The sequence below is a fragment of the Accipiter gentilis genome, chromosome 6 (assembly GCF_929443795.1).
Source record: "Accipiter gentilis chromosome 6, bAccGen1.1, whole genome shotgun sequence".
Taxonomy (NCBI): Eukaryota; Metazoa; Chordata; class Aves; order Accipitriformes; family Accipitridae; genus Astur; species Astur gentilis.
The window spans coordinates 38,833,958-38,846,790 of record NC_064885.1 but is presented as its reverse complement, the minus strand read 5'-3'; the positions used below and the strand labels follow the sequence as shown (position 1 = coordinate 38,846,790).

The window sequence follows — 12,833 nt, the reverse complement described above, 5'->3', positions numbered from 1 at the left end:
TGATTTCCTCTAGCTTTAACGTTCGAGCTGCAGCACAGCTTTAGTGCCACCTATAGCCATATTTATCAGTGCTGTTCCACTTGCCTCAGGCAAGGAAAATCGTATCCAACCTGAAATAACCTGCCAGCTCCAGACTCCGGCGTGTCCCACGCCAGGCGCCATCACTCGCGCTGCCCACGTAAGCCGGGGATGCATGTGTTACTCCGCGTGTACGCCTGCCCTTGCTGAGCGCAATGCGAACGTAAGGCTGTTTGTAGTTTTTTAAAGTCTACACTAGAAATTGCAGAGGATACACCACCGGGATGCGGTTAACTCTGCAGCAGTAACGGTAATACATGGGATTTCTTGGCTTCGCCAGCGCTCCCCGACCTCCTTAGACGAGTGCTGTCGGTGATGGCCATTGCTTCCATGCACTCAGGAGCACAGATCTGTTGACTAACGGATTGAACAGACATTATTACCCTGAGCTTCCAATCACAGTGTGTATCACACCGGGGTTTGGGCGGGTTTTAATGTTTTTTTTTTAGTTAAAATAGCACACTGCTGAATAAAGCACATAATGCTTGTGTAGGCTGGGCTTGGCTGGCAGGAGGCAAGGCCCTGAATGCCACAGCTCGCTCTTAAATAAATATCACCCGATTGGTCTTTATTTCCAATCCGGCAGGCGAACAAAGCCAAACCCCTCCAAGGAAGGAGACATAAGTGTTTTTCCCAGGGAGGGAGCAGCATACCACCATCCTCCCAGGGTACCCAGCGGCCCCAGCGAGCTTGCCCCACTTCTGGTCTCTCTCCCGCAAGGCAGCATCTAACCACCGGCCTCCTCCACACCTAAAAGCCTATTTAAGCCCAGGAGCTGGGAATTGAGCCCCGCCCCCCCCCCCCCGGCAGTTTTCTTTCAAAGCCAGGCCTGATCCTGATGCTCTTCTGGATATTTAAAGGACCTCTGCGTCCTGCTGCAGCCGGGCTCTTTGAGCTGAGGCTGTGAGCGGGATGGAATATATACATTTATCGAAGCCAGGAGTACAGCACTTCCCTCCAGCTCAACAGCGGTTTTGTCAGGTCACATTATAAGCAAGTCATTTGTCACGGTTGCATTACAAGCACCTTCAGCTAAACACTGCACCGCCATCTCAGCAGAGCAGGGCTGAATCGGCAGCGGCACAGCCTCCCGCTGCGCTCAGCTGCCTTCCCCGTACGGCCTCGCTTCGGCAGCTGGCAAACATCTGGAGAGGACCTGGCACTGCAGCGGGAGAAGCCTCAAGCAATGCCCCCATCTCCCCTCTACCTCTGCTCACACCGGTGCTGAGCAGCGCTGGGATGGCAGGGATCCTGTTTAGAGTAGGGATTGAGGTCAGCAAGATGCAGCTGAAAACTGCATGTGAAAAGTGCATGTAGTAAGAATTAAAAAAAAAAAAAGAGGGAGAGATTCAAAGATCTCTCTTTATTTCCCTCTTCTCCCTGTTTTCTGCCCTCCCTCTCCCACTGCGAATGCACACTTCCCACGTTTCTCCAAGCCTGAAACTACTGTGTGTATTTACACTATCCAGATCTATTATTCATGCAAGGCAAGAGCGCCAATTAATTAGGACTGCATTTATATAACTCTGCAGGTAAAGCTGTATGTAGCTGCTTGTAAGCCAGAACGGGATCTTATTTGCGCTGCACTAGAAATGACAGGTTTTAAATATTGATGAGGGAAGACACACAAAGGCAAAACCTCTGGTGGGAAGGCCCTTGGAGGCCTGGCATGAAACAAGGACTTCAAAGGAGCAAGCTCACTTTGCTAGATCAGACGCATTCAGGACTACGAGCGATCGGCGGGCTGGAGCTGCCCTGTGACCCTGGTGAGCTCGGAGAGGCACCGACACTCGCAAGAAGAGGGTCCTGGCAACCTTGGCTGCTGCTCCCAAACACGAGCACGAGCCAGAAAAGAAGGGGAAGGGGAATTCCGAGTGAGAAATGAAAACAAATATTCTAGGTGGTTGTGTTGTTGTGACAGACTCATTTATCGGAGCCACCAGGGAAAGAGTGACTGTGGCTGGAACATCATCTTCCCCGACACACCGAGCACTGGAGCATGGAGAGGTGTTTCCCACTGGTAGAGAAACTGGGTCAGAACTTCCCACCATGGCAAACGGGGATCTGATATGCTCTATCGCAGGAGCTTTTAGTTGGGATCATCATGAAGGGATGCTCCATGCAGGAAAACCATGAGCTTTGCACGCTTTATAACCAAAGAAAAACCAGAGAGATGTAAGGCTTAGCACATTAATACCTGTAGTCCAGGAGCTGCGGGAATGCAGCTCTCCTTGGAAATGGGTAAGGGACCACTGCTGGGACCACTGCAGTGCCACCATGTACCCACAGCACTGTGAGAAGGTTGTCATCTTAATGAAAATATTCCTACAAGCCATACGACACCTGCATATGCAGAAGAAAATAACAACCACCATTTTAGCTACCTAAGTTTATCTAGAATTAATTGCTGGAATTTTTTTGCATTGCTTTGTAAGAGCTGCCAATAGATGGTCTTCTGCTGGTTAACGTATAAAGGAGCTGCAGCAATTTTTTATCCCCTGAACATCCAGCTCTGTAACTGCACTGAATGAAACCTCACATGCAAACAGCAAGATGCTTAGATTTGCTTTGTATGTTCCCTGTAAAGTTCTGACCTTCGTTTTATACCTAGAAAGGAAAAAAAGCCACAACATGGCAGAAAAATGAGGTTATGTAAAGCCCTCGCTGACTACATCTGCCCACTGCTGCCAAGGGGTCTGCACAGAGATTTGTCTCGCAGTATCCCTAATGCTCCTGACTGGGAGATGTTATTCCTACAGCTCAGCTGGAGTTTCGGTGGTTAAACTGGTGCAGCAAGGCTCATTCTGTGCCAGCAACAAATAGAGGGCTTATTAGGGGACTATATATATCTCGTACATGTATATACAGGGAAAAATTAAAATATATTCAAGCCTATTCAACCTTCTGCATTACATAAATATTTTCCTTAGTGCTATTTGATCTATTGATATTTAATTCTCTAATTTGGTTGGGGTTTTTTTTTTTTTGGTTTGTTTTTTTTTTCCAGTTAGTTCCGGTGCACATTTTGAATTCATGAGACCAACTTTGTCCATGAGGGAAAACAAAGCTGCAACTCTACTTCCATGAAGGTCCCAGTTTCAAAGCTAGCTTGGGGATTTTTACTTCCACCGCAATTAAAGACAGCTGCAAATCTAAATCTCTTTGGCTGCCCAGAAGAAGATTCAGACTTAAAGAAGGAAATTGGTCAGCTGCTGAAAAAGGAGACTCAAGTGTCTGACAGATGCAAGAAGGCACGCGAAGGATGGCAGCAGGTCTTCGGGGCAGCATGAAGTGCATCAAGAGACCCCCAGAAGACTTCCTCACTTGACTTTTTTATATATGCATTCGATGTCATTGTTGGAGCGACATTACAAGACGGTGCATTTTCCCCAAAAGGCCCTAAAATGAGAGGTACTTTGTGAGACGTTCAGAAATCCTGGTTTAGGAAGATCAAGATGACAGAAAAAATGGGATTCCTTCATCTTGAGCTCTACTGGGTGAGGAAGTAGAAACAGTAGGAGCTCTGTCCCTGGCAGTATTTTAAAGACAAGGCTGGGAAACCACAAAAAAAATCTACAGAAGTTCTGCACTGACAGAGGAATGGACCAGTTATCCCACCAACAGGCCTTTCTCCAGCTCTTCTGCTGTGCATCTCCAGTACAAATTAACTCCAGGCATTTCTGAGCTTGGCATCCTCCTAAGTCAATCCTTTTGGTGCTGCACTTGGGCCCAGCCAATGCACTCAACTCAGCCTGGCCACCTTCACGGTGTCCTACGATGAGTTGGAGCTCTTTCTATAAACAGAGTAATACGCCTGGCAGTACTAAACAGGCTGACTTAGGAGCCCCAAAAGCCACCAGCTCCAAGTGTTTATTTGTCCTGGATGCTTTACCGGGTTTTAAAGGTCAACTTTATTTTGAAAATACAGTAATCTGAGTCTTCCACTGGTCTATCCTCCCAGAGATCTGCTGGTTCAGTGCTGCCTACTGGAGGCACACCCCATCTTAGTCAGACCATAAAGTAGCATGGAAGAAACCCTGTTCCCATTAACTAAAATAAATCCAGAGCCAAGAGTCAACAACTGAAGTCAGTGCAAAGCCAGAGTAAGAAAAAGCAGAGAGGCCAAAAGGCAACAGCCTGGCTGTTGCTGAAGCGTTTGGATGCTGTTGCAATGGGTATGAGAGCTGGAGCAGTGCTGTTCTCGGGAGCAAAACTGCGGTGACATAGATGGAGCCTGCTGGGTGCCTCCGGGCAGCGATACCAAACTCGGCACAGCTGTGACAGCCGCTGTTTGGTACCTCTGTCTGGCCATCAGATGCTTCCTGCCCCAAAATACATAGGAAGAACATAAAGACCAAACTATATCCGCCACTGGCTGGCTGTGCTAGAAACAGTGGGACAGCCTGGGGGTATAAACCCTTTCCCGTGTCCCCGGGCAGAGGCAGCGTCACTCCCCAGGGTGGATGCTGGGGCTCCTCCGTGAGCAGGAAGCTCAAGGGGAGGATGCTCAAAGCTGCTTGTGCAGCTCCTCTAGCCCACTCCCTGCAGCAGCGACAAAACTTTGCTAATTTCTGCCTCTACTATTTTTCTGGTTTCCCTACGGCGGCTCACGGCAGACACACGACACCTTACAGCCAGCAAAGCCGCAGCTGGCTGCACTGGAGAGCACTCGTCCTAACCGCTGCCGCAACCCACCGCGTTTGCAACAGAAGGTTTGTACCTCTTCAAGGACTCCTGCTTTAATCCTCACCATAGCAACTCGGCTACGTTTCTTGCTCGCCACGCAAACGGTGTCTAGTAGAGAGGAGAGCTCATTTTACTCCATGGCTGGAGATGCAGGTGAGGCTAAACCTGGCTAGACAGATCGAGGAAATGGGCACCCGAGAAGATGCCCCTCGGTGCCAGTCCCACCGTCTTTCCCCACTTCTCCGACATGGCAGGAGCATGAAAAAGCCTCTCCGCCAGCTTTGCTCCAGCAGATATCTCCCTTTCAATTTAGGTCTGAAAATTGTAAGGCAGCTGGGAAGAAGGCAATGGGTGAAGAGCCCAGGGGGGCTGTGAGTGCCACCAGAAACAGAGGCATTGATTTTAAATCCTGGCTATGGTGGCATTAGCTTTTAATGACACGGGGAAACGAACGGGGGGAACCGGCAGAGCCCGGTGGGCTGCGCACAGCCTGACCCCGCAAGGCAGTGCCTCCGTAGCTCAGGGCAGAGCTCGCCAGCTTAGCAAGGGGATTAGTCCTCCATTCAAAACCAGCCTGGGAAGCAGTAAAGAGAGAGAACAATTTTCTTCTATTTGAGGAGAACATATTAATACAGCAGCAAGCATTGTATTCATTACAGGATTGCAGCTAATCTGGTGTCTGCTTTTATTCTGCTGTTGTTCTGCTCCTGTACCGCTTGCAGCAAGCAGACTGGGACAAAGGCAGAGCCAGGGTTCCTTACGACAGTCCTCAGATAAATATCTGTTGGGGCAGGGGATTTTGGGGTGCATCTACGTGCAAACCTTGTCCTCTCTCAAAGCAGCTCGCCAGCTTTGGGAAGGGTGCAGGACGCAAGCAAAGCCTGACCGACAATGTATTGAACACGCCATGCTCTGTGCTCTGACTACATGACAGACCTACATATTTAGCAGACTGAAAAAATGTTTTGCCTGGGATTTGCCCGAGTTGGTTTTCACCCTGGAGGGGCTCAGAGGACCACCTCGAAGAGGGGCCATACCATCACCATCATCATTGCCATCAGCTGCCTGAAATTCCTTCCTGTCTGTGCCCCTGGCCCGGGGGCATTACCCAGCCCGTAGGGAGAGTCAGGTGAAACCTAACAGACACTCTGGCTCACACAAATTAAGGGGCTGGCTGCTCTAATAGTCTATTTACTGCAAGTCTTTTTTCCAGACATATCGGTGACCTCTTCAGAAAGCTAATTTAATTACCCTTAATGTATGAACCCTTCAATCAGACACTTGGGATGAGTTCAGCGCGAGGCAATGGGTATCTTTCCTCGTGCAAAACCCCATCAAAAACCCAAGAGCAGGGAAAAAGCCCCCTTATTTTTTGGTGGACTTCTGCAATCCAAGAACCAGGAGCTAAACCAAAAGCGAGTGTTTCCTACAGGGTACGCGGCCAGGCTGAGCAGCTCAGGGACACCCAAAGTCACCCGGTCAAATCCTGCAGCTGGATTTTAAATGGGGTGGATAATTTTATGACCGATCGCATTTGTAGCTGGTATGTTAAGACAAGGGTAATGAAATCTTATGCTTCGGGGCACATATGGATCGTTGCACAAGTCAGGCAGGCATTTGCCCCTCCCCTGCAAGAGAAATTGTAATTGGCAGGGATTGGAAATTAGGGACCAAAGAGGACACAAGTGGCACGTGGATCTGGGCAAAGGGCAAACGGACCTTTTCAGCTTCTCCTCAACTACAACAGTCCACAGCAGCAAACAGTGACAGCGAACTTGACAGATACCTGGATCAGTAAGAGTTTTGCCCACCTCGACTGAATACAGCTATCACCCCAGTAATGGGCCAACTCTGCTCAGCAGTTCCAGGGATCCCTTTAAATTTTGTATTTCAAGGGTTTATTTATAGCAAACCAGCATTATTACCTTCACAAGAGTTGGCAACGCTTGCTGTGGTGAGGAGAGTGGCCGGAGGCGGGTACGCAAAAAGGATGAGCAGGGGGGTTTGACCAGTGCAACAAAACATTTGGGGTTACCAACTAGAGACGTTAGGACATGATCTTCTTAAACCAGGCTGAGAACAGTCACTTGGGACCTGCTACCAGAAATCCCACTGTTCCACCCAAAACCAGCCTTTGCCAGCCCATTACTCGGCTGTGTCCGGTTACCTCCTCCAGCCTTCGCCTCTGCTCCTTCTGCTCCTCAATCCGCTTCTGCCGCTCGGCCAGCAACTGCCGCTTGTGCTCCTCATTCTCCCGCTGCTGCTGCTCCAGCTGCTGCCGGCGCAGCGCTTCTGACCGCTCCTTGTTTGCCAGCTGCAGCCTCAAGAAATCCCGTCTCAACGTTGACTCCCCGGGCAGGTTTAGGATGGAGCTGCGTAGTAGAGAAGCATCAGAGAAGATCCCCTCCCCGCATCCTTAAACCTCTTGCCATGGGAAGTTGTGTGTGATTTCCCAACGTGGCCCCTCTTCCCTTCATCCCAGCAGCATCCAAACACCCCACGGAGCTTGGGCAGCAGCGGATGGGGGGACAGAGGGACCACAAGTGTCGGGGCAGGGAAGCAGATGCAGCGCTCTGTTCACGGCTCACCAGTAATTTATTTGCTAAAGGTTTCCTTTACATTAAGTTTCTAACCAAAGCCTCTTGTGCTGCAGTGGCACACACTATATTTAGCTGTTCACAAAGCACATTTAGCATGAATCATTGCCAGCTATTAAAATACTACGTTATCTCAGTGAAATAATGGAATAACCTGATACTAATTACAATGACTGTGAAAAATGTCACCAAAGAAAGTTCCAGCCCTACCGTGCTTGCGGCAGCACCGGGAAGGTTTCACGGTGGAAAGTTACACGGAAATAGGGAGTTACACTTGGATGTAAGGAACCGCATTTTAAAGAGTCGTCTTTAATTTCACCTCACATTTCTTCCACATCTAAATACCCACACTGCATGACAGCACAACACCACGCTGCAGATCCCACAGGCAATGGGGTACCCGCGTCTTCTTCCCCAGCTTTTAGCTAAGGTGATCTATAGCATCAGTTTATACCCACGCGCTATCTAGCAGAGGGAATATACTCTGTTCTGCCAAGGAATGGGACTCAGTGCTCAAACTATCCTTTTTCCATTTCTAGTTCATATGCACCTGTAATCCAAGCTGATTTTATACAGAATTAAAGAGACCTAAGGGCAGAAATGAAATGCTGATTCTTACCTGGGCTCTCCAGAGTCATTTTCCTCCTCCTCCTCCTCACTTCCACTGTACTCATACTCTGTCTCATCTAGGAAAAGAATTGCTTATTAGTGGCCTTTGCTGGACTTGTTCGTCTTTCCAGTGGTTGAAAACCCCAGAGCTCTGAAGGCAGAACAGACAACTCTTCTTCTCGCGTGACAAAGAATAAGCAGCATTATTTCCCTGCATTTTCTGCTTTTAGGGGGGGCTGCAAGACCAGGGAAGCATGGGTGGTCTCCCTGGGTGCTGGCACCCCACACGCCTTTGCTGGCCGGCTGGAGCGTGGCCAGCAGCGCCAGCACAGCGGGCAACGGCCCCAACAGCCACGGATGCTCAATGCAAAGACGGGGGGTGTCCATAAAATGAGAATATATCCCCATATAGCAAAGACAGTGAGGGACCCCCTCCTTCAGGAGGGTTCTTCAAAGGGAGGTGCACCACAAGCTACTGAAGCCACAGGCACGGGAAGGTGGGATTTAACTGCGGCTCTGAAGGCACCAACTCTTCTGTCCCTAAACATATGCTCTTCCTATGCAAATCCATGTATTTTCCTGGCAATGAAGACATCTACATAAAAGCCCAACTGCAACGTTGTGCTACATACTGTGATTTCTATTGGGATATCATCTTTATCAGATGAAGGGAATGATAGTAAAAGAAAGGCTTGCATTTATCCAATTACTCTCCATCTCTAGGGTCCAACCTTCATTTGCCAGACTAAACACATTTAATACTTCACTGGGATCCCGTTTTATTGTTTTGATTGCAGTGAAATCTATTACAAGGGGCTGGAAGGTACGCATGAAAAATTAATACTGCTACCAATAAGAAGAGAAATAGTGACATATTAATTTGCTGGATTCTACAAATGAGCTTTCAAATTAAAATTCGGTTCACAAGCAGCTGAATACTTTAACAAGTTTCTTCAGCTATCTGATCTCCCTTTCAGAGGACTTTGATAGGGCCCGGAGAGTTCACTGAAAACATTCGGTTTAATAGGTTATTCCCAGTCAACGGAACTGCTTTGGGGCAAGGGTCTTATCTAGATGTTCGTTTGCACAACTCTGCTCATCACTGGTGCAGCATGAATGTCACGTAGATCAACAGACTTGGCATGAAATACGTGACCTGGGAAAAATTCAGCTTAGCAGCTTCTCCCTCCCACATGCCAGTATGCATATATGCAGACGTAAATTTTATAACCACGTTTTAATGAATCAAAGCTTAAATGTTCCATGCGGAAATTACCACCTGGACAAAAAAGACACCATTTTTCATCAGGAAAAAAAAAAAGATTTAAAAACATTGATTAGCTCTAATGACAGTCACCTGTAGGCTTCGTATGAACACCGATTGTTTTGTTACGGATATTTATTTTCGTTTCAATGACTGAGAGGAATCAAATCAAACAAAATAATCTGATCTCAAAACCGTAAGAAGCGTGGTCACACAGAAGGACCACACCTATTTAATTCAACCAGTCTGCGAACAAACTTGGCCGTCTCAATAAGGGAAACTGGTGCTGATATCACGAGCAACCCAGTCCTCTTTGCCTTCCTTCCACCCATACGCTTCGCCCGCACGGATGCGCCTTGGTCTATGCTAGGGATCTCCAAGCGCATGGCAGAGGTCAAGGATTGCCCAGAGTGCTGCTTCCCCACTAACCCTTCTTGCTTCTCCACTAACCTTTCTCGCCTCGCTTCTTCTTAGTCCTGTCGATGTGATCCTTGAGCTGGATGCGGACCTGCCTTTCGTTGGGCTGGTCACGGATGAAGGGATGCTTCATCAGCTGCTCCGTGGTTGGTCTCTGGCTGTGGTTCTTCACTAGGCAGCTCTCAATGAAGGACTGAAACTTTTTAGACCTGGCCAAGGACAGAAAAGGATGGTACAGAAAAAAACAGGTAAATATATCGATTCTTGTATTAGAAAGTGAGGAATCTGTGCATGCTCCTATCTATGCCTTCCTGGTGCAATTAGGAGAAACCACCATTCTGCTGAGTCTGGAGAAACTGGGACCCATTAGTATGACCTCACCAGGGAATCACCAAAGCTAGATGTCATCAATGGCAACCAAGAAAATGCAAGGGGGTGTTCCTCCTCCCTTCTCTCTGACCTGTGAAACTGCAGGTGGAAATGAGAGACAACACATACGGATATATAAATGCAATTCCTTAACGGATTGTTTCTCGTATTTTATGGCCCCGGGCCATGTTTCAAGAGATGCACCTTTCTGAAGATGAGCAGGGCAAGCTCGGTTGATGATTTTTTAGGTTTAACCACCCAATATTACACAGCTTGTTAAAGCTCAGACAACCTCTGAGCGATGCTCGCTGCCTGCAGCCCTTCCCTGCTCTCTCAGGGAGACCCAGCAGCGTTACTAACCCCCCGGGTCCCGGGGGCCACCATGCCCCGCTCCCCCTGATCACAGATCCAGGGGAATGGGACATGCTCTTTGGGCAGCACGGCTTGGGCAGAGGTGGGAATGTGGCTGCGGGTGGCAAAGCCCAGCCCCTTCTCACAGCCTGCCTTCAAGCAAACAGTTAAATTCAATCTCGGCTAAAACAATTTCAGCCAAATCTTTAATAAACAGATTTCTCTTAGTCTCAAGTGTTGCATATCAGAAGTTTTCCTGGAACTAATTTCATCACATTATAAACCCAAGAGAACAGGGATTTACAAGAGAGAAAGATGTTGACAGGCCACTATACTCTACGTTGCTTTAGCAAATAGGAAAATGAGTGTAAATTAATGTCAGAAGCCAACAGATACTACAGAATTGCATTAAAAGTAAAACAATAAACTTTCGGGGATTTTACTTTTAAGCTGTCAGACTAAAAGTGATTTATCTTTTAAGTGCTAATCCATCCAAATTGAGATGCAAAAGTAAAATAAACTACAGGATCCAATTAAATCCTCCCTCCAGCTTTATTAAGGAGCAAATCTTCCTTCCCCACCTTGCCTCAAGAAACCCAGTGTCCTGGTATATCCAGAAGGGACAATCCATGCAGTGCTCAAAAAAACCCTGCTTCTAAAGTATGATTCTCCCTTGTTGGTGTGAAGCTGGAGAGACTCCAGTCCTGGATGTGTGGTCCAGAGCACCTGCAAATACGGTCGACGTGAAGTAGCTAAAAAGTGATCCTCCAGTAAGTGATGGGTTTGGCCATCTCTTGGGTATGGGGGTCCCAGTGCCCTATGATGCCCTAAGACACCTTTGCATCCTGGAGCTGGCTGAGCAGCTATGGATAGGGACCAGCTTAGGCTTCTGGTTTTCCTGAAATCTTCCTCTCCAGAAAAGCAAGCCTGTCCAGTGGCACAGTTTGGCCCTCACTGGAGCTGGAGCAGAAGACAAGGGCTTTCTCCCTGGCTCTGATCCAGGAGGGCACCATCACGTGTCTCATCCCCTCCCCGGGCGCGGGTCAGCCCACCTTCATGAAACACGTGCTCCTCCAGCTCCTGGGGTTTGTAAAGCTTAAATCAATGTTTGCAAAGTCTTTGCAGCTCTTGGATGAAAAGTGGTATCACAGTGCAAATATCACCCCATTAACAAAGAGCTTTTGTCATCTCTTACAAAGGCAGGGCGAGGGAGTGTTTATGGGAACAACATCACTGAAGTTCAAGTCCATTTTATCTGAGAAACGCGGGAAGAAGAAAATAAAGCTTCATTGCTGGCTGGCTTTAATTGGGGAAAAAAATAATACCAAAGAGTCTTCAATTTCACAGGAAGACAGCGCTGTTTTAAAAGCGAGTTCAAGGATTTAGGAAGCAACAAAAGTATTTTCCTCTCTGGGATTTTTGATTTGGGGCAGCTCCCATGCCTGCATTCCCCCTCGGCTTTCCCTGACTTACCCTCAAAGCTGCTGGGGTCACTTCGCTATTTCTTCCACATAAGGAAAAAGATGGTCTGCCCGCTCGGTGTACTTTTATGTGTTGCCATGCACAAAAGCAAGGACAAACTCAAGGTTCAAGTTGAACCTTTCTTCATTTTGCTTTTGTCTTGTGATCTGTGCTTGTGAAAACCAACCCACTGATCGCCAGAAAGCCACTGTGAAAGCCTGGTCAAACATCTCCAGTCTTCTTGGGTTGGTCTTGCAGAACTCCAGGACCCATCTTGGCCAGGCCCAAAATCTCCAGCTGAGAAACGAGCTGAGGACAGCAAGTTTGCCCCATGTCCCACTGCAAATGCTGAAAAAAATTGCTCTTAAGGAATCGGTAGAGCTGGTGGAGCTTCGTCTGGATCCTTTGGAGCTTCCCATCGCAATGAAAGCTTGGAAGACGGATATAGGTTTGAGCTGCCTGGGGAACATGTGTCCCAGCTCTGCTCATGGAGGTGTTGAAGCCGGAGTTTCATTACACTATGACTTCCCAGGTGATCCTTCTCTCCAAGCAGCTGGGATGCTGTCACTGGCACGGGCAGAGCACAGCCCTGGACAGACCAGCTGAGCCCGGGCAGATACCACCACGGTTCACCACCACGAAATGTGCGAACCTGAGACAGCCGTCAGGCACGCGTGGGGAAGGCAATGCCAAGAAACGTCCCGGCTCGCACAAAGCGCATCTCAGAGCAGGGACGAAAATACAACTTCCATCCCAGCTCCATTTTTACCTTAAGGAGATGGGGAAATGTTCTGCTCAAAACCTGCTTTCGCCAGCTCCCCTCTGCCTGGAGGCTGAGGAAGCCTTTGCTGAATAAACAGCACTTTTGTATGAAAAATAAACTCTGAAAGTCTTACAATCCATTTTGTGCTGTAGCAGTGAGGATAATGAAGTAGAGGGTTGGTAATCTGGCAGAAAACAAATGTATAAACTATTTTCTTAGCTGACTAATGGTATCCTCA

The 12,833-nt window shown here is 48.1% G+C and overlaps 2 protein-coding genes across 7 annotated transcripts in view; one reads left to right on the top strand and one right to left on the bottom strand.

The window, feature by feature from the left end:
• TNIK (TRAF2 and NCK interacting kinase) overlaps positions 1 to 12,833 on the bottom strand; it is a 169,551-nt gene that overhangs the window by 42,349 nt on the left and 114,369 nt on the right. For all 6 annotated transcript variants that reach the window (XM_049803969.1, XM_049803973.1, XM_049803970.1 and 3 more), the window contains exons 10-12: positions 9,685 to 9,860; positions 7,981 to 8,047; positions 6,932 to 7,136 (exon numbers count right to left, since the gene is read on the bottom strand). In XM_049803969.1, coding sequence (XP_049659926.1) covers positions 6,932 to 7,136; positions 7,981 to 8,047; positions 9,685 to 9,860 — 448 coding nt within the window. The remainder of the gene's footprint in view (positions 1 to 6,931; positions 7,137 to 7,980; positions 8,048 to 9,684; positions 9,861 to 12,833) is intronic.
• Positions 1 to 12,833, top strand: part of SKIL (SKI like proto-oncogene) — a 237,469-nt gene that overhangs the window by 201,409 nt on the left and 23,227 nt on the right. The window lies entirely within an intron of this gene.